Source organism: Lathamus discolor, chromosome 5 (genome assembly GCF_037157495.1).
Source record: "Lathamus discolor isolate bLatDis1 chromosome 5, bLatDis1.hap1, whole genome shotgun sequence".
In the NCBI taxonomy this organism is placed as follows: domain Eukaryota; kingdom Metazoa; phylum Chordata; class Aves; order Psittaciformes; family Psittacidae; genus Lathamus; species Lathamus discolor.
Window position 1 is genome coordinate 121,238,951 of NC_088888.1, and position 18,748 is coordinate 121,257,698.

An 18,748-nucleotide genomic window follows, 5' to 3' on the forward strand; every position below is an offset into this window, starting at 1 on the left:
CTGGATACATGGGCAGCTCCTAAGAAGAGGCTTGCAGCAGCCTGCTCTGCCTGGCACCTGCACCAGCCCTCTTGGGGCCTGCCACAGCATCGAGCCACCTTCCATCTCACCCCACATCACCAAGCGTGTCCCAGCCAGACTCCAGACATTCCCCTTCGTGCACACAGGGTTCCACACCCACCTTTACTCACGCAGTAACCTGATTAGACTTGGCTCTCACTTGTACCACCTGATTTATACACAGCACTGAAGACCACAGGCTCAGAGGTCTGTAGTATCCCAGTTATTAATTGCAGGGTGCCAGATGTGGGAGATGTTTTCCACAGAGTGAAAGTGGAGCAAGGGTGTCTGCCCTCAAATTTCGCAATGCAGAGATGAAGTCCTGGAGCGGAATGTTGTTTAGATCAAAACACAGACCTTTAGGAAACTTACACATCAACTGCAACCCTGTTCTGTACGTGGTGCTTAACTAAACCAAAGTCAGGTCAGGGTAAAACACTACCCGTGTCAGATGGCTGCTGTCTGTGCTTACATCAAATTCCATAAGGGATTTCACTGCTGCCTTTAGCATGTGTTACGCAGCAGACAACACACACACATCCCATAGTTTTCTGAAACCTCAGGCTAAATTGTCTCCCTGTTCTCTGTAAGAAAATGTCTTGCTTGTGCTTGCTCTGTGGACCAACCTGCAAAATACTTCTCTTTTGCTGGTTTTAAAAGCCACTCTCCAGGTTTTTTTCAGGATATTTTCATTCTTAACCATCACCTGGATCCCGGCCAGTGGGAAACATTCATCTCTTAAACTTTACAGCCTGGTACCATCCTCGCCTTCTGCTCTCCCGGTGCTGCGCTCTGCTTATCTCCGTGTCACTAAGGAATGCAGGGCTCATCCCAAGCATTCCTGCAGGCAGAGGGGTTTTGTGCAGCACTGAATCAGCCCCAGGGAGGGGGCATCTGTTTCAGCTCTTTGTGCATCATCCATGTGAAAAGACTGACAAAAATGCCTGCCTTTACTAAACATTCCCCCAGGTTGCCACCGAAACTCTTGGAAACAGAGAAAAAAGGAGAAGAATAACCTGAAGAAAGACAGTAACATGAGAACAGGCCAAAGTGACTCATAAAGGGAAAACTGCCTGCTGCTACCAGATGATTTCAGAGAAACTGGTGAGAAAGGGCTGCTGTTTGCCCTGGGGAATCTTCACCAATACCTGGGCAGCTGCTCGGGATGTAGTACCACAGCAGTAATATTCCAGATGATTAAAGTTGGCAGCTAGGCAGAGCTGGGAAAACGCAACACCTGCTCAAAAAGTGGGCATCCAAAAGCAGAAACAAAGGTGGGAAATAAAAAGCTCCTTTTCCAAGGATGCTCTGCTTGCAAGCGGTTCTCTGTATCGCTCAGAAATCAAGCACCTCTGGGCAAAGGCTCCACCTCCCTTCACCTTCACTGAAGTGAGTGGTCCACTGGCTGGGCTGCTCTTCCAGTCTTACAAGGCTTGTCTCGGTCTCCCAAATGAAGTCAAGGTTGAACATGTTAGAAATAAGGCAGCGTTTGGCTCGCCAGGTTTCATGGAGTAGCTTCTTTAAGAGATTAAAACCACTTAAATAACCAATGACCAGTCACTGTCTGTAAATACTGAGCTAAGGGCAGCAAACACAACACAGGTACTTAGCCCAAGGCAGAGTGAGGCTACCTCCCTGCTTCCCAGCTTTCCCAAAGAAAGCCAGAGGGAAGGCAAAGCTTCCAGCAGCCCAACTGGAGCTGGACTTTCCTCCTGTTACACCAAATTCCTCAGATTTTTGTAACCTGCTCCAGTTTGCCCTTTGAGCCTCAGAGAGTGCAGATCCCTGATGGTACCTGTTAGTGTGCACGTGCCCCAGCACAGGGCCCAAGCGCAGGCCTGCGAGCTGCTCCACCAGGATTAATCTGTGGGATTAGCCCCTCGTTTAGGAAACTATTTGTCTTGCCTCAGAGCCATTCCACACGGGAACAATGTGTACATCCCACCCAGCCTCCCAGGGAACCGAAATGGCTCCAGAGAGTCCTACTAAGAGACCATATCTTGTTCTGTAGATGTTCTGGTGTTTTTCAAGGCTCTCTCCTCACGCAGATAATGAATGACATGGTCAATAGATAAGGGCTGTACAGGCAGGCTCAAGGTTTTGGGGAAAACAAGACCTTTATCTGCACTTGAGCACTGAAGCATACAGGTCTGCGTTGCCTTCATGTCATGGATCTGGTCTGTTGTCCTCAGGAATGAAAAACACCACCATTCTCCCTGGTAGTTTTAATTGTCTTACAGCAGCAACTGAACCATCACCCTTTTCCTTTTACTTTGGAGCCATCCCTTCCAGTTCATCCATTCCTAGTTCCTGGCTTTACAAACAGCTTTCAACCAGCCTAATTATTATTTGAATTGTGGGAATGCTGAGAAACCCAGCTCAGGGCAGGTCCCTTGGTGGGAGATGTTTTACACTGTCAGCCTTACTCGTCCAGCAAAGGAGGAGAGAAGTAGCAGGGAGGGAATTCTCCCAAGCCATGCGGTACAGCAGATGCAGAGAGAGAACACAACCCACACACAGCAGGCCTGAGAGATGCCTCCCAAATCCATCACATGCAGCACGAGATGCCACAGGCCCTCTCCATCAGCCAAGAGAATTCCTCTCTGCAGGAGCAGCTCCTGACATTTCACAAAGGGCCTCCTTAGAAAAGTTGTTTGTCCCACATGAACACTTGAGGACTTACTCCCAAGTGCAGGAGTTTTAGAGACAATTATAAACACTTGAAGCCTTTTACTGGCACCCAGAGAAAGCGACCAAAGCCCATGTCAGCAGACACAGCCTTGCCTTTACATCATCCCGACCTGCCAGCAGAGAAACACAGCAATTCCTCTGCCTTCCCCCGTCAGTGGCAGACGCGAAAGTTGGGACTGCAGACACTGCTCTTTTCCCTTTCCCCCCTCTCTGCTTAGACAAAGAGGGAGCAGCCCTGCCTGAGTGTTAGGAAATAAGAGCCCTCCCACCCACCTCCTGCTAGGGCCAAGGGAGCGGGAAAGCTGCCTGGAGCCACCCCCCCCTCCAGGCTGGGGAAAAGCTGGATGCGGGGGAGCGAGCCTGGAACAAACCTCGGCTGCGCTTGTGGGCAGAGCCGCGAGCAGGGAAAGCTGGGAACAGACCAGAGGCATTTCACGCTCCCGGCTGAGTCACCCCCGTGTATAAAATCAAGGCAGGGCAGTCAGAGCCACGCAGAGCGGAGGCACGAGGCGCCGGGACTTTGGGACAGGTATGTGCAAGCGGATGCGGTTTAGAGGCAGGGACTCAGATTAAATCTAAGATCAGCATCTAACAGTCCAGTTCCTCCCATCCTCTCCTTGCCATGTGCTGGGGAGCAGGGAATCCAGCAGCTCCAGTGACCAGGAAGCCCTGAGGCTGCTTGGCTCTTGGACCATTCCACATGACAAAAAGGACACAGGCAACCAAAATATACGACTTTTGCTGGTCAGATAAACTGTTTTCCTGCTCCCTACTTCAAACCTGGGGTGGCAGCAACAGATGATGGTCTGCAGAAGCCCTGGCACCATACAGGGAACAGCAAGTAGCTATTAAGGCTTGGATTAAGTCTGAGATATTTTGTAGCACATGGGACTTCAGTCACACCCCTGCACTGTAATGTATTTCTGGATGAGGAATGATGATCATGATGCCTGGCAGCACAAAGACTCAGCAAGAGCAGCACTAGTTCTGGGCTGTGATTTGATAACCTGTGCAGCCTTGGACAAGTCATTTAAGACTTTTAATCTTTTTTGGAATGACAAAGACATTTGGTGGGGTGGGGTTGGGATGAGGGAGCCCAGAGGGAGTTGTAACACTTTGTAACATGCTTCTCGGTACGCAGGCCTTGGAGCCCTGATCCGGGAGTGCTCTCAGTTTCTACGCACGTCCACTGAAGGTGGTTCAGGAGCTGCATTTTTAGCACATCCTTTCCCCAGCAGTTAGGGTGCATTGAATAGTGTGCGGCACTCACACGCAGCAGGGCCCCAGCCCTGCCACCACCTGGCAGGCAGGCTCCAGGGCACTGCAGGAGCACAGGAGGGCGAGTCTCAAAGTGCCTTTGGGGTCCCCACCGTGGCTGTCACTCAGAACAAGGCTGAACTGCCCTGGAAGAGCCCACACAAACTCCAGGGTTTTGATGTTTCACCTTTGCAAAGAGAAGGAAAGCCCTTCCTAACACAGGAAAGGCTTTTTTTTACCTGCCCACCCCATTGCAGCTCAGCCCACGTGGAGCTCACTTGTCCTTTACCCTCTGACAACCCTCCCCTGCCTTTGGATGCACACATTTGATTTATACAGAAAAAAACCCTTGCCACACTCACACCTGATCCCAGCCCTGTTGCTCGTGTATAACCCCATTGGATAGTTCTTCCCAGTGGGCTGGACACTGCAGCATGACTGCCCTGTAGAGAGCAATACATAATAAGGTATGGAAGTCAAGTCCCATAACATAGTGATACCCTCTCCTGCAGCTTGTCCAGTATAGCACCAACTGGTACTTTTACACTGGAGTACCCCTGTGCTGCTGGGGAGTTCACCTCTGCCCCTGTTGCTGTGCTGGGTGCCAGGTTGGTACTGAGGGTGCTGGTGTGAGAACCAAACACCTGATAACTATTTGGTTGCTTTCCGCATGGAGAACTGTAGGTACGCTTAGAATTGCACGCTGCTCCTATCCCCAAAGGTTCTATGATAATATAATTACCACTTCTGCTCTCGGGATGCAGTAGAAAAGGACTTACAAATGCCTTCACTTTTACATAGCTTGTTACTGCCTGGAGGGATTTTAATTTAGCTCTTAATGCTGATGTTTTGTGATGTTTTGTTTTCTCTTTCCTGAAACAAAACCCAAACAGATCTTGCAAGCCACACAGGAGAAGGATGTTTTCACGCTTGCTCATCCTCTCTCTGCTGGTGGGGAACACTGTGTCCAGCCCAGTGAGCAGAGCAGAGCCTGCAGCATCCAAGGACGTCACCCCCTTTTTCCAGCTGGCTCACGAAGACCACTGGGAGAACGTTAATCTCACCAGCATGCCCTGTGAGGATCGCAAGAACAGGACCTGGATCACCCTGCAGCTGACCTACAGCAGCCTCACGGCTTTCCCTGTCTGCCTTCCAGAGACACTGGAAACCTTGGATCTCAGCAACAACCTCTTAGAAGAGATGAATGGCACACAGATAGCAAACCTCCCACGGCTGCGTGTCCTCTCCTTGAGGCAGAACCAGCTCTGGTCAGTTAGATGGGGATCCGAAGTCCTCAGCAGCCTCCTCTCCCTGGACTTGAGCTTTAACAAGCTGTCATCTGTGCCATCATGCCACAGCTCTGCCCTGCCTAACTTGAGGTGGTTGTCCCTGTCCGGAAATCCACTGATTGAAATCCAGCCTCTGGCTTTCTCCTGTTACCCTCAGCTACAGTTCCTGAACCTCTCTGCAACATTGCTTGGGCGAGATGACAGCAGAGGAATTAGAGAGTCTGCTTTTGCCATCAGCACATCTCCCAGTGAGGCCACAAACAGGCCTGGAAACATCAACGTGCTTGATCTGAGCAGGACCTTTCTTGAGAAAAGTAAGTTTCTGGACTTCCCACTGTAAGCATGGGGCTGGGTCAGGCTGGGGGGAGCATTAGACTTGCACAGACCAGACACCATGAAACAGGACTACTTGTCCCAGTGTAGTCACCCATCTCCCTCCTAATCCCACTGTCTGCTACTGACAGTCATCCCACTGTCAGCCCTGAGATTAGTTGGGACACAGGAGGAAACTTAGTCGCTCTTTCCTGAAATCTTTGTCTCTCCCCTCAGTTACACTGTGCTTTGTACTGCTGCACTGAAGTAGCACAGAGAGAGGCTTTTTGTGTCAACTGCAACCAGCCAAATCCTTCCGCACAGTGAGACAATCCCTGCCCTGAGCAATGTACAGCATGATTTGTCTGTCTGCCTCCCCTTCCAGCCTCAGTTTATAACTGACGTGCTGAGGCAGACACATGTCGGATGCCTTGCCCAGCTGCTTTCAGCCTGGGACATACACCCAGGACTTTAGAGACTCCTCAAGCCAGAGGTTTCACCCCAACTCACACTTAACAGACATACCACCAAAGTTCTGCCATGAATTTCCCTAATCCCTGTTGTGGTAGTGAGTTACACAACTCAGTTATGGGATGGAAAGGGACTTTTGTGTAAGACCTACACAAAATTCTTTCAGTTTCATGCCTCTCAGCTCTTTTTTCTGTACTAGGACAAATAAGATACTTGCCTTTCTCACACCAGTCATGACTGCGTAGACCTCCCTGATCTCCCCCCATCCACCACATCTCTGTGCTGAGAAATCCCTGTTCATTTAATCTCACCTAACAGGAAAGCTGTTCCATATCTCTTATCAGCTTTATTGCCCCTCTATCTTCCCTTCTCTTCCTCTGCCCTACGACAGCATGACCTGTGGGTAACATTACAAAAACGTGTTTGCACTGGTGTTTATACACTGCTGTTTGTTCTGTTCCTTTCCCAAAGAGCTGCAGAAGACCACAGAGATTTCTCTCTATAAATTCAAACCCTTTTTTCTAGGCAGAAAGCCACAGGAATGCTCTATTTAGGCAACAGGTATAAATCTTTTCTCTGCTTCAGTTCAACCAGAGTGGACCAGAGACTTGCCCAACCTCAGATCACTTCACCTGACAAAGATGTCACGGTTAAGAAGCCTCGATACTGACTTCTTCAAGTCCATGCCTGCTCTCCAGGAGCTAAACTGTCAAGACTCCCACTTGCTGGCTTTCGTGCAGACAGAGATGTTTGACAGCGCTCCTCATCTGAGCCAGCTCTCCTTTGAGAAGTGAGTTATTTTCTGTTCTGTTCTTCCTCACATCACGTTGCCTTTGCCTCACATGGTGCCTGGGAGCTGATTTGTATGCAGTTTGCTTGTTACCAGGTGTTTAGGAAGTGCCATGTTCAGATATGCCATGTAAAGCCTGTGATGGAGACCCAATACAGCAGAAGAGCTAATGTGGCTCAAAAAGGTGGCATGAGACTCATAGCACAGTTACTGGTTGCTTGAGATAACATCCATCGTGCTCCCCCTCTTCATCCAATGGATGAATTCAGCTAGCACTGTTAAAATTAGCATAGATCCACTGAAACCCACTTGTGATACAGCCCATGCTTCCAACATCTACAACGTCTCACCAGAGGAGAAGCAGATCACAGGTCACTAAGGATTTGCTGCCTTACAAAGGATGAATGCTGGATGAAATCTGCACCATGGAAGCATACAAAAATCCTGTCCCCCCTGCTTTTAGTGTGAGAGATTAATATAATTCCTTGTTCAGCACTAGTAAAAGCAATGGTTGGGTCCTTATCCTAGAGGTAATAAGAGCAGATAAACTGTACACAGGTCAGCAAAAAGGAAAAGATTTGGAGAGCACCTTCAAAGATGTCTGTAATACAGGCCCAGATTATAAGGGTATCAGAATACACATACTTGAGAGTTGGCTGTGGTCTAGGAACCAGTTTCAGGAAAGTAAGGCCATTTAAGCAAAAAAAAACCCCAACAAACCCAGTGGACTCCTTCCCCCACTGGATTTACACAGCACTTTACAATAGCTCCAGGAGCACCAGTTCAAAGTGCTAAAAATCATGAGCCAGACTTAAAAAAACCCCAAAGGAGTAGCAGTTAAAGTCTCAGACAAAAGAGAGCATCTTCTGAGCACTCTGCAGGGAGGTCACATTATCACTCTTTGTGCAGTTTAACAGTAAAGGTAAACAAGGTCTTCCTGTATTAGTCATTCGACTTCAGTAGGTGAGAGTCTATAGTATTAAAGAGGCAATTAACACGACAGAGGATGATTGGCACAGAGAAAGCCATTACATGCAGAGTGAGAAAGAAGCTGGAGAAATGGTACAGTAAAAAGTGGAGCTGAATGTTTAACTTAATGGCAGAGGGGAGATCATGTTTTACAGAAGAGCCTTGCTAAATGCCAGGTCCTTTCCCTTCCAGCTGCTATCTCCCAAGGTGTTACCCCTTAGGATGCCTTTGTTATGCTTTAACACACAGCAGGTACACGGTGCAAATTGGAGATGGGCAGGTATTAGCCTGGACTATAGTGCAGAACAGTGGTGTTGATAACTGGCTGCTTTCAAGGGAACTGGGAATATTGCTTTGTCTTACACATGCTGGAACACTAAGGACACTGTAGTGCTTGGAAGGTGTCTCAAGAGTTTGCTAATTATTGCATTTGTCATCTTGTAGCTGTAACCTGAGTTCCTTTAATCCTTGGAATACCAATTCCTCGGATAACATCATCATCAACTTGTACGGAAATCCTCTGATATGCGATTGCCAGCTCTCCTGGCTGCTCTCCAAGCCCAAGAAAGTTGTGCTGCAAAAGTAAGTGAGTTCAAGGAGTTTAAGTAATGCTCTTAAAACACAACTTGAATATGTCATTTATTTGGGGACCAAACATTCACTACTATTATCAGTTACTCAAATTCTTTCTGTGTTTTTCCCTTCCACAAGAGGTAGAAATGCAAAGTGAAGTCTCTTCAGGGATGAAGTGTGGCTGAATTATACTTGAATGTGGACAAAATTCAATGGGCACAGCTAGAACAGTATAAAGTGTTGTTAGCCGTGCATTTTACTTTAAGATGTCTGTTACCCAGAGATAAAAAATGAACTGCCTTGGTGGGCCAGGACTTGGAGCAGGAACTGAAAGACTTAGCAAGAACTTTAGCACATCATTTCCTCCATGTATTCCCAAAGCCTGCATCAGCACAGGCAGCCAACAAACACCCTTGCAAATAGCACCACTTGTCACCTATTGTTTCCATGCTCTCCTAGGGGTTTACAGAATAATTACAATAAACTTTACTTAAAAGGAGTACTTTGCATGTGTATGATGTCTCTGCTATTTGAAAGGCCACCAAGGAGGTTTGTCAGAGAGAGTAGGGAAGTAGATTGTTTCTCACCAGGATGGGCTTAGCAGTTGCATCCTCTTCAAAAACATGGGAAGTCTGAGTAAAGAAAGTACTCAGACATTGAAAGGCTTAAAGAAAGCGCTTAGTCATTTAAAGCACATCCCCTGTCAGCACAGCTCCAGCTGCCTAAACCAGCTGGCTTAAGGATCTTGGGGACCCTCTTAGTGTGTTCCCCTCTTAGTGTAGCATTAAAGTCTGACCCTTCATGACAAGTTGCCTTGACCCCCATCACTCTTGCTAAGGTTTGCAGTCCTTGTACCAAAAGATGCTTCCTCTCAGGTAAAAGATATTCCTGCACCTTAGAAAAACAGAAAGCCAGTCAGCTAAAATCCCAGTGCTGTGGAAAGCCACCTGCCAAGCACAGGACTACTGTTATGACAACCTAGGTCTGGTCCAGCTTTCAGGTCTTCTTTAATGTAAAGACTGGTTTTGGACAGCAGGTTGCAAATTCCAATCCAAGCTGCCTTACAAGAGCTTGTAATGTACTTGCAGATTGTGTCTATTCTACCTTGTTCTCTCTGCAGGGCTTGGGAGACTTTTTGCTACATATCCCAGGAAGATTGGGGCAGACCTTCAACATCTTTGTCACTGCTAGAGCTCTACAACAAATGCCAGTCTGAGAGAAACGTTACGCTGCCCGATTCAAACACACCCTCTCTGGAACATGATGCTTTCAGCCTCGCCAGTTACGATGCCACTACTGTAGTAACAACAACAGACTCTGCTCAACTAACCCAAGACGCTTATATCAGCTCCCTAATTCAGATGAATGTAATGAGCACAACGGCAGCCAACCCAACTGAGCTGATGCTTACAAAGGCCAACAGTTCCTCCCACAAGGAGGAGGCAGTTTCTGAATCCACAAGCACCCATGAGAAGGAGGCAGTTACTGAATCCATGAGCACCCACAAGGAGGCAGTTTCCCAATCCACAAGCACCCATGAGGAGGAGGCAGTTTCCGAATCCATGAGCACCCACAAGGAGAAGGCAGTTTCTGAATCCATGAGCACCCACAGGGAGGAGGCAGTTTCCCAGTCCATGAGCACCCACAAAGAAGAGGCAGTTTCCGAATCCATGAGCACCCACAAGGAGGAGGCAGTTTCCCAGTCCATGAGCACCCACAAAGAAGAGGCAGTTTCCGAATCCATGAGCACCCACAAGGAGGAGCAATCCATCAGCACCCATAAGGAAGAAGCAGTTTCTGAATCCATAAACAATTCTCCTTCCTTGGTGTCTGTAACCACCTCCCCGGGTTTTCTCAAACTGTTCTATGATCAGTCCTCAGATCATGGCTCCACGATTCAAACTGAAATAGATCAGCTAAAGACAGAGCTCAGAACAACCACCTCGGCGTTTCCCCAGGAAGGCACATCCAACCGGCCCACTACTGATTATTCTACTACAGCAATGGGAAGCCCCAGTGCCACTGATCTGCAGTCCTTCGCCCTTTATGTTCAGGAAGGTTCCCAAACAAGCCTCCCACAGCTGAACTCCACAAGGACCACTGCTCGCTCACAGCCTGCATCCACCAGATCACTGATACACTATGTAGATGACTACGACTATGACGAACAGTCAACGCAAACCCCAGTGCAAGTGCCATACACCTCCTGTGACTACAATCCTTGCAGGCACCTTCAGAAGCCGTGCAGTGAACTTCAGAGAGAATCCAGATGTTTATGCCCTGGCATGTCGAGGGAGGATGAGGTTCCTGATGCACCGAGGCTCAGAGAGGTGTCTGAAGTCACAGACAGCTCTGCACAGATACGCTGGTGTGCCCCAAATTCAGTTGTTCACACCTATGAGCTGATGTTTCATGCCCAAGGCAACGAGGACAGACAGCTTGTCCTGGACAATATTTATTCCACAGCAAGGCAGCACACTCTGTATAATCTACTACCATACACCACTTACCACATTTGTGTGACTGCTTCCAACAAAGCAGGGTCAAGCCAGACATCAGTGCAGGGAATTCCAGGTAATTCATGCACTAGATTTAAAACAAAGCCCAGCTACAAATCTGTCTTTGCTGCTCTATCTGCAGCAAGTGGACTCTTTCTCATTTCCACAATTATTTTGTCTGTATGCCTGTGTAAGGCATGCAAAAAGCCTCAGAGTGAGCAGTACGGTACACACTTAGTCTCTTATAAGAACCCAGCATTTGATTATCCATTAAAACTACAAACCAGTAATTAGCTCTGGGTCACTGTTCTGCACATTCCAATCTCATTGTCTCTTATCACCTCGGTATGTTTGCCTGAGACTCTCCAAACATCCTTCAGCAAAACTATGAGACATCAGACTTCATAGCCCTTATGTTTCTAAGGGACAGAAAAACACACAAAAACTAATAATGACGGTAGTCAAACAGAAGAAAGTCTTTGGACTCTTGGCTACGTGCTAAGCAGCAGCAAACCTGGACACTCACCTTGAAGAGCTGTATGATCACTTACAAATTCGTCAGCATGCATTTCACACAGTGAGAGGCTGCTTTGCCAGCTGTCTGCCTCCAGTCTCCCTCATGGATACAGTACTAAGAGCCATAACCAAGGTGCATCTAGCTAAGATAAACTCTGCTTTTATTCTTATAAATGAAGTTGGGCTTTCAGTTTCTTCTAATGTCCATATAAAGGTATTGCCCAAAAAGAGAGTATTACTGGAAGGAGTGAGAGAAAGATCTCCTTGGGCTGAGTGGCAAGGTGCTGTGCAAGTCTAACTCCATTAAATAACTTCAGCAACTGCTGAGCCCAACTTCAGTTCAGGAGAGAGAAACATGAAGATTAATTGTAAAAAAGGACAGTTCAGGAACCTTAGGACAGGGGTAATTGTTTTGTTCTGACTTTTTATGACTCTGACTTTGTATGATGTTTTCCACAACTGAGGCTCCTGAGTGCTACCCCAACAACAACTTACAGGCAGTGAGGAGTCTGCAGTACAGCAGTAGCCCACAGAAGGAAGAGGCCATGTTAGCATTTGATTCAGAATTGATTTTAAGCAGGGATGATTGCTCAGTCCTATCTACAGATTTAGCAGGCTGACGATTTACCTCCTACAGAGGCAAAGAGCCAAGTAATGAAACAATTTGATGAGCATGTTGCTGAGACTTGAAAACCTGAAATCCCGTCCACTCACAGCAGTTATACAGGCATTTTTCAAATGTACTTTTGGGTCCTAACTTCTGCTATAGAAATCATAAGAGATGCTGAGAATCCCAGTTCTTCAGCAGCTTTGAGCTTGCCATTAACATTCAAAGATATTTGTGTAAGGGGAGGTGTTTGCCCCATCAAATACTTCCTATTCAGAGACCAATAGGTTTATGTTCCAGTGGCTGTGCGTTTCTGCTGCTGTACACTGCTGTATAGAGAGACAAGATGCAAACTCCCCCACAGATGTCAGCGTGCAGAAGGTGCTGTACAGTACAAAAGAGTCTCTGTCCTGTTTATTTGGGGTTTTTTAATGCTTCCAGTATTAATGGAATAAAAGCTACAGAGTTGAGCTCTGGTTCTTTGTTAAAGACCTAGATCTTTGTGTTGTCTTTACCACCTACAATGTTTAACCTGAGCAATTAACTCAAACATTTTCTGTTTTGGAACAGACTTTGAGCATACAGTAAAGTAATGCTTTAATTATGGTAAATTCATGTTATTTGATGTCCTAAGAGCTTTCATTTTGTATGTGCATAAGGTGTCCTGTGCCATCCTCGCCACTACAACTCACAGTCCTTTCATGCAGGTTTGTCCCTTACCGTACACCAGTGCTGGGAATGACACTACCACTCTTTGCACATCCCTGTGTGTCTGTCCTTAGCTGCTGAGCTTGGCTGACTCAAACTCACAACAGAAGTGACACACAAATGGAGAAGCCAGGATAGCATCACCTTTCACCCTGAAAATTACGTTCACATTCTGGTCGTTCAGACCTTTCTTTGCTTGGTCTTCATTTCTCATCTTTATGTCTGGTCTGCTTTTCCTGCATTTTCTGGAGAGTCTGTCTAGTGAACAGGCACAGGTGCCAAACTTTACTTGCAGTGAGCCAGGACCACCCCAAACCAGGGCAAAGATCATACACTCCCTTGTGTTTGTACAACACAGGTCTAAGAGACCTTGACTGGGGTCTTTGGTATTACCAGAAACAAAGCAGAGCAAAAGAAGAGATTTGTGAACCTGAGTTTGTTTAATTAATGACCAACTTCACTCTGTTGTCTTTTCCTCCCTCTATTTGAATCAGTGCTTCTCTTACTTCACTTTTCCTGCAATTTGTGCTACAACTACTCTTCCCTGAATACATTCTACATGCACTCGGATATAATTCACAAGTTACAGAAGCTAATGGCTTTGTTCTGCCATACTTCAAATATTCCAGCTTGGATAAGAAAGCCTGTATTTATACCCAGAACTTGTGTGTCTGGTAAATAGTTGCTGCAGCCCAAGAACAGGTAAAATGACAGTCATTCAAATCATTTCAGTAAGTCACAGTATTTTCAAAGCAAGTATTCAAGTATAAAACCTTTCTCTGAAAGCACTGCCTGTTGCTAGTTCTTAAAACAAATGTATACTTCTAGAAAAACTGAATAATCACATTATCGCCTCTGGACTTTTTATTGTAGCTGCTCCTACTGATTTAGAAAGTAAGCCCTAAAAAGCAAGCAATGTTTTAATCAAAAGGGTAAGGTTATCTTGAAGCCTATTTGCTGGCTTCTACATAATCCAAATATAACTGCAGAAGAAAGTTAATGCCACCCCCATTCCCTAACCTCAGAACACAAGTAATAACCAGTTTGGAGGTTTCCTGTATCTTCATTACTGTGGATGGACACAAACCGGCTCCCACAGCGCTGTTTGGGACTGAGGCAGTGAATAAGCAACCAGGGAGCTAAATGGAAACTTTCCCACCCACTCTAAAAGCCTGTTTGAAACCTGCCCAGCTTTGCTCCGCCTGGTGCTTCCTCCCCCTTTTCCTGTTTGCACTGAACAGCCAATCCCGTCGTACCTCCAAAGACACAAACCTTTGGCAGCGCGGCTGGGATACCCGAACAGCTCCGAAATGATTTTAAAAGCTAACAAAAGCCAACCCATTAGAAACAAATTATAACTAGTAACCTACTCACTGTTTCACAGTTCAAATCGTCCTGTTTCTCCATGAGAAGAGGAAATGCAGAGAGCATTTAGTTTTTGAAGAGCTTGTGTAATTTTTAACCTGGCTTTTCTTCCTAAGAAGAAATTACCTGCATTCCTAAGAACTTTCTCCATTCACTTGTCAAGGTCTTTGTACAGAACCAAGTTCAAGCAAAGGAAGTCCAAAATAGCCAACAGTGCATGTGGGTGCCTCCCCTGGGTGCCATGGTGGAAGTCCATGCTTGCTCTGTCTCCATATCAGTCACTGGGTCTCATGGAGGCTCTCAGTGGAAACACTCTGGGAAAAGGAGCTGATCCGTGGAAAGGCCTCCATACAGAAAAAAACAGCTCTCTAAGGGCCAGAACCCACACAGACAAATGCTTTGCTGGCTGTGAGGAGGCAGAGAAGGACCACCTTGTCTTCAGTGCAGCAAATGCCATTTAGAGAATCAGTTGCCAAAAGCCCTGTCCTGGGCAGCAGAAGTGGGTGGGTGTCCAGAGCAGCAGGATGAGGTGCTTCAGCCTGACCCACCTCAGTGCCAGGAGGGACCATGCTTTTGAGAGTGGTCCCTGGCCAGAGGCATGAGGGGCATTGAATGGACCAGCTGGGAGACAATGCAGCCCAAGGCAGAGAGCTCACATCACACCACTGGCTTTATCAGCCTCTTTGTGCAGGGATGCAAAAACCAAACCTCCATGCTCACACAGCAAGTGCTGCACAGGTACAGGCATACTCCTTTGCAGTGATCTCCAGAAAAAGGCATTCATGTGGTGTTAGAAACAAGGAAGCTTCTGAGGGTTCAGGGTCTTGCTTTGCCAAGTAGCATCGGAATCCCGCTTTACCTGTGAAAGACAGAGATACTTATCACAGGTGTGAACACGTTCCGTGTTTGTGGAAACAGATACTCCTAAAAGAACATGTTTAAACTGCTGGTGCTTTTGCTTTTTATCAGCTCTCCAAAGTATGCAGCGTTTGTTCTGAAGCAGGGCAAGATACTACAACAGTAATTCCAACCTCTTTAAAAAGTAGTCAGGCAGGGCAACAAAACAAGGAAACAATCCCCTACAGGAGAGGCTGGTGTTCTGCTGTCACCTAGAGGGAGAAGGTGGAATCATCTCCCCAGGTACATCACATGGAAATACTCGGCTTTTTCCCCAAAAAGGGGCTGCTAAGAAAGCATGAAATAAATAATCTCCATTTTACTGCTGGAATTGACCACCTCTCACTTCAAGCTGACATTTCCCATGCCACAACACGTTTTTAAGAGTACTTTGACAGCGTAGGTACCTTTAAAGTATAATTCTTCAAAAAGAAAAGGTCTGAATTCATAGGAATCCCTTATAACAAAACCTTCACAGGATTAGCAATGGTGTCCTAAGACCCTAGTGTCGTAGCAGAACAACATCACTGTAAAGAGAGTATTTTTCTTCCTTTCCAAACCACAGTGCATCACTGGTTTTTGTACTGCTACTTAATCCTCACACTTCAGCGCTGAATGACATTACCTACAAGTAGATGTAAGAAGTTAATACTTGTAAGGCACTCTGTCTTTCCTGACATACTACTACAGTGTATGTGTTCATTTTTGCTAGATCCTTTGTTGAAAGGTGAGCAGCCTTTTCCACTGTTTAGCATGGCTCTCAGATCATCGACATGTATTTTTAAGAAACATAAGGGAGAAAAAAACCCTCAGAAAATACCAACAAGAAACAGAGGGAGTGGGAGAAAAGGGACAAAAACCTCCCGATCTTTACTATTCCTAGACCATTGGTACACCCAGAGCAGGAGAGAACCAAAGAAAAATCAAAAGAAATCAAGCAAAAGAATCCTAAGAAAAACCACAAAGCCTAGGATCGTTCACTGTCTCGTCCAGAAGGTGGAAGCAGCGATGCAGCTATCTCTGCCATGCAGGCGGGCACAGGGCTAGCAGCTCCTGCTGAGCTCTAAGCACAGCTCAGACACCAAGAGCGATAAATTCCAGGATGAAAAACTCCAGATAGAAGAGAAAAATAAAAACAATCACACACTCAGCACTAGGTAGAGGCTTTCTTCTCCTCTGCAAAACATTTACTTGCTGTGCAGCATGTTCTGTGCTGGGAAGGCACGAATATGGCATTTATTAAATGTTTAGAGGCTACTTGCTGTTACCAGAGCATGATTATGTAATGGTACTTAATAACTGAGATAAGGCCATTAGGTGAAATGATGTCACCCTCTCTTTGGCAATCAGTCCTCATGCTGTCATCACTGCTGCCTTGAGAACAGTTGGCAGGATATCTCCAGGAAAAAAGAAGAAAAGACACCACATGAGACTAATGTTCATGTCCAACCTGATGGAAGTGCAGTAAGTAGTAAAGATACACATCCCAGGCGTTTTCACAGATGCAGATATTCCCAGAAGCCCCATTCTGTCCTAATTACGTGTTTAGGTGTCCACTGATGACATTTGTGCTGCAAAGGTTGTTCACGTTGCTGATATTGCATCAGAACTGACAAGGATCACCTGGTATTAGGACACCATTTGACAAGATGCTGCACAAACTGCAGGTAGAAAAGTTTATCATCTGACTGCTCCAGACTAGAAAGTGCTGGGGAAGGAATATCAAGAGACAGAGAGGTGACATGATCCACCCAGAATCGCAAGCACTGTGTACAGCAGTGACTGTCAAAAAGGTTTCATGCTGACAGCGGTTCATTGCTCTGCCTGAGGAAAATAGACCTTTGAAAGCCACAGCAGCACTGTGCTATTGACAAACATCCCAGAAGGACTCAACTCTGTCCTCACTGTGCCTTTAACTCAATATCCCCTTTCTCTGTGCAGCTGCCTATTCACCCAAAGCCAGAAAACACAGAGCTTTTACCACACTGAGTCAGAACTGGCCATAGGTCCAAGTCTTATTTGAAGGACAGATACTAAACATGCAAATCTCATTTTTTCAAGACACTAAGCTAAAAAAAGCCCCATAACAACTCCACCATCACGTGTGTGGGTGTTTTCTGTACGATTTGTTATTGTTTCACTGCTCCTTAGGAATGCTGGAAAAGGTCAGAACACCCAGAAATGATGATAAGAGGGTAAGAAAAGCAATATAATGCGCAGGCAATTCCAAGTCTAAACTTGGCTTTGAAACAAATGTGGAAGTGCTGGTTCTGAACATGACTTAACAACATATTTGTTCTTCGGGTCTGCTGTCTGAAACCTCAGCCTTCACCCTGACACGAAGTTGAACTTCAACAGCAAGTCTGACTGATGTTAAGGCATCTCAGGTAACTCTCCCACAAGCAGCACCAAATTACAAATACCTAAGAAATGTTTCTCCACACCCCCCTGCCCGGATCAATGTGAACAACTGACACACAGGTCAATGGGACATTGCAGGAGCAAGCTTAACCATAACACTGCCACTAAATACACAGTAGTAAAAAGAAATAATCTCTATTTCACACGGAATGAAGCAAAAACCTGATTAGCAGACAAAGCTCTAAATAAAACTCAGTTTGACAGCCTTACCTATCTGCTCAGCTCAATTACAGACAGCAGACACAAAATGAGTAATAAAACATAATGCCTGCTCCGGGTCAGTTGCCACCCAGTGACACCACCAAACCTGCAATGACCCAAAATCAAACCAAACTAACCAAGGATGAAGATGACAGTGGATGAGAACAACCATTATATCAGCTGGATGACTCCTTTTAAATCCAGTGCAAACCTGATTGCACAAACGCCTACGAAAGCCTCAATCCCAACTCTGCCCTGATCCCAGCTGTACAGAGGCAACCCTGTCACACCAAAAGTATTAGTAAGAAGGTAGCCACTAACCACAGCAGTCCTAAACTTAGCTCAGCAGCTTGTTCTATACCAAGTAAAAAACCGAGGCTCTCCACCCAGCACTGGAACAGACTCCAACTCCAAATGATTCTTAACACTAACGAGGCTGGGTTTTGCCAAACAGAGCTACGTGCAACAAGGTCACTGTCACAGCATTAGATCTAATTTCCATTTCCTTCAAAAATCCTGAAAAACAGCCTTCCAAAACACAAAGGGGGCCTACAAGAAATCTGGAGAGGATGTGTTTCTGATGATTTCAAAGCTGATATAAAGCCACGTCAAGACTCTTACTAGTAAACCTTTCGCCTGTCTATGACCTGGATGTATCTCTACCTTGATATGTAAAACTGTTTTCTTCTCTGCCTGTTAAAAATTGAATATAAAAAGGCAACGACCATTCACTTCCAAAACCTTATCTCTATAAAGTCTGTGACGAAGAGCAGTTATCTAACATTCAATGATGCATAAATCCAGATAGCCTGAGAAAGTTGGGGCTGTTCAGCCTGGAGAAAAGGAGGCTGCGTGGAGACCTCAGAGCAGCCTTCCAGTACCTGAAGGGGGCCTATAGGGATGCTGGGGAGGGACTCTTCATCAGGGACTGTAGTGACAGGACAAGGGGTAATGGGTTCAAACTTAAACAGGGGAAGTTTAGATTGGATATAAGGAAGAAGTTCTTTACTGTGAGGTTGGTGAGGCACTGGAATGAGCTGCCCAGGGAAGCCGTGAATGCTCCATCCCTGGCAGTGTTCAAGGCCAGGATGGAGAGAGCCTTGGGTGAGATGGCTTAGTGTGA

General features: G+C 46.2%; 1 protein-coding gene across 1 annotated transcript; it reads left to right on the forward strand.

The window, feature by feature from the left end:
- The first annotated feature begins 3,082 nt into the window (after positions 1 to 3,082).
- Positions 3,083 to 12,522, forward strand: LRRN4 (leucine rich repeat neuronal 4). The gene is made up of 5 exons (XM_065682360.1): positions 3,083 to 3,280; positions 4,902 to 5,611; positions 6,666 to 6,870; positions 8,284 to 8,421; positions 9,533 to 12,522. The coding sequence occupies exons 1-5, from the start codon at positions 3,096 to 3,098 to the stop codon at positions 11,202 to 11,204; spliced, it is 2,910 nt and encodes a 969-aa protein (XP_065538432.1). The 5' UTR covers positions 3,083 to 3,095; the 3' UTR covers positions 11,205 to 12,522.
- The last annotated feature ends 6,226 nt before the right edge of the window (positions 12,523 to 18,748 follow it).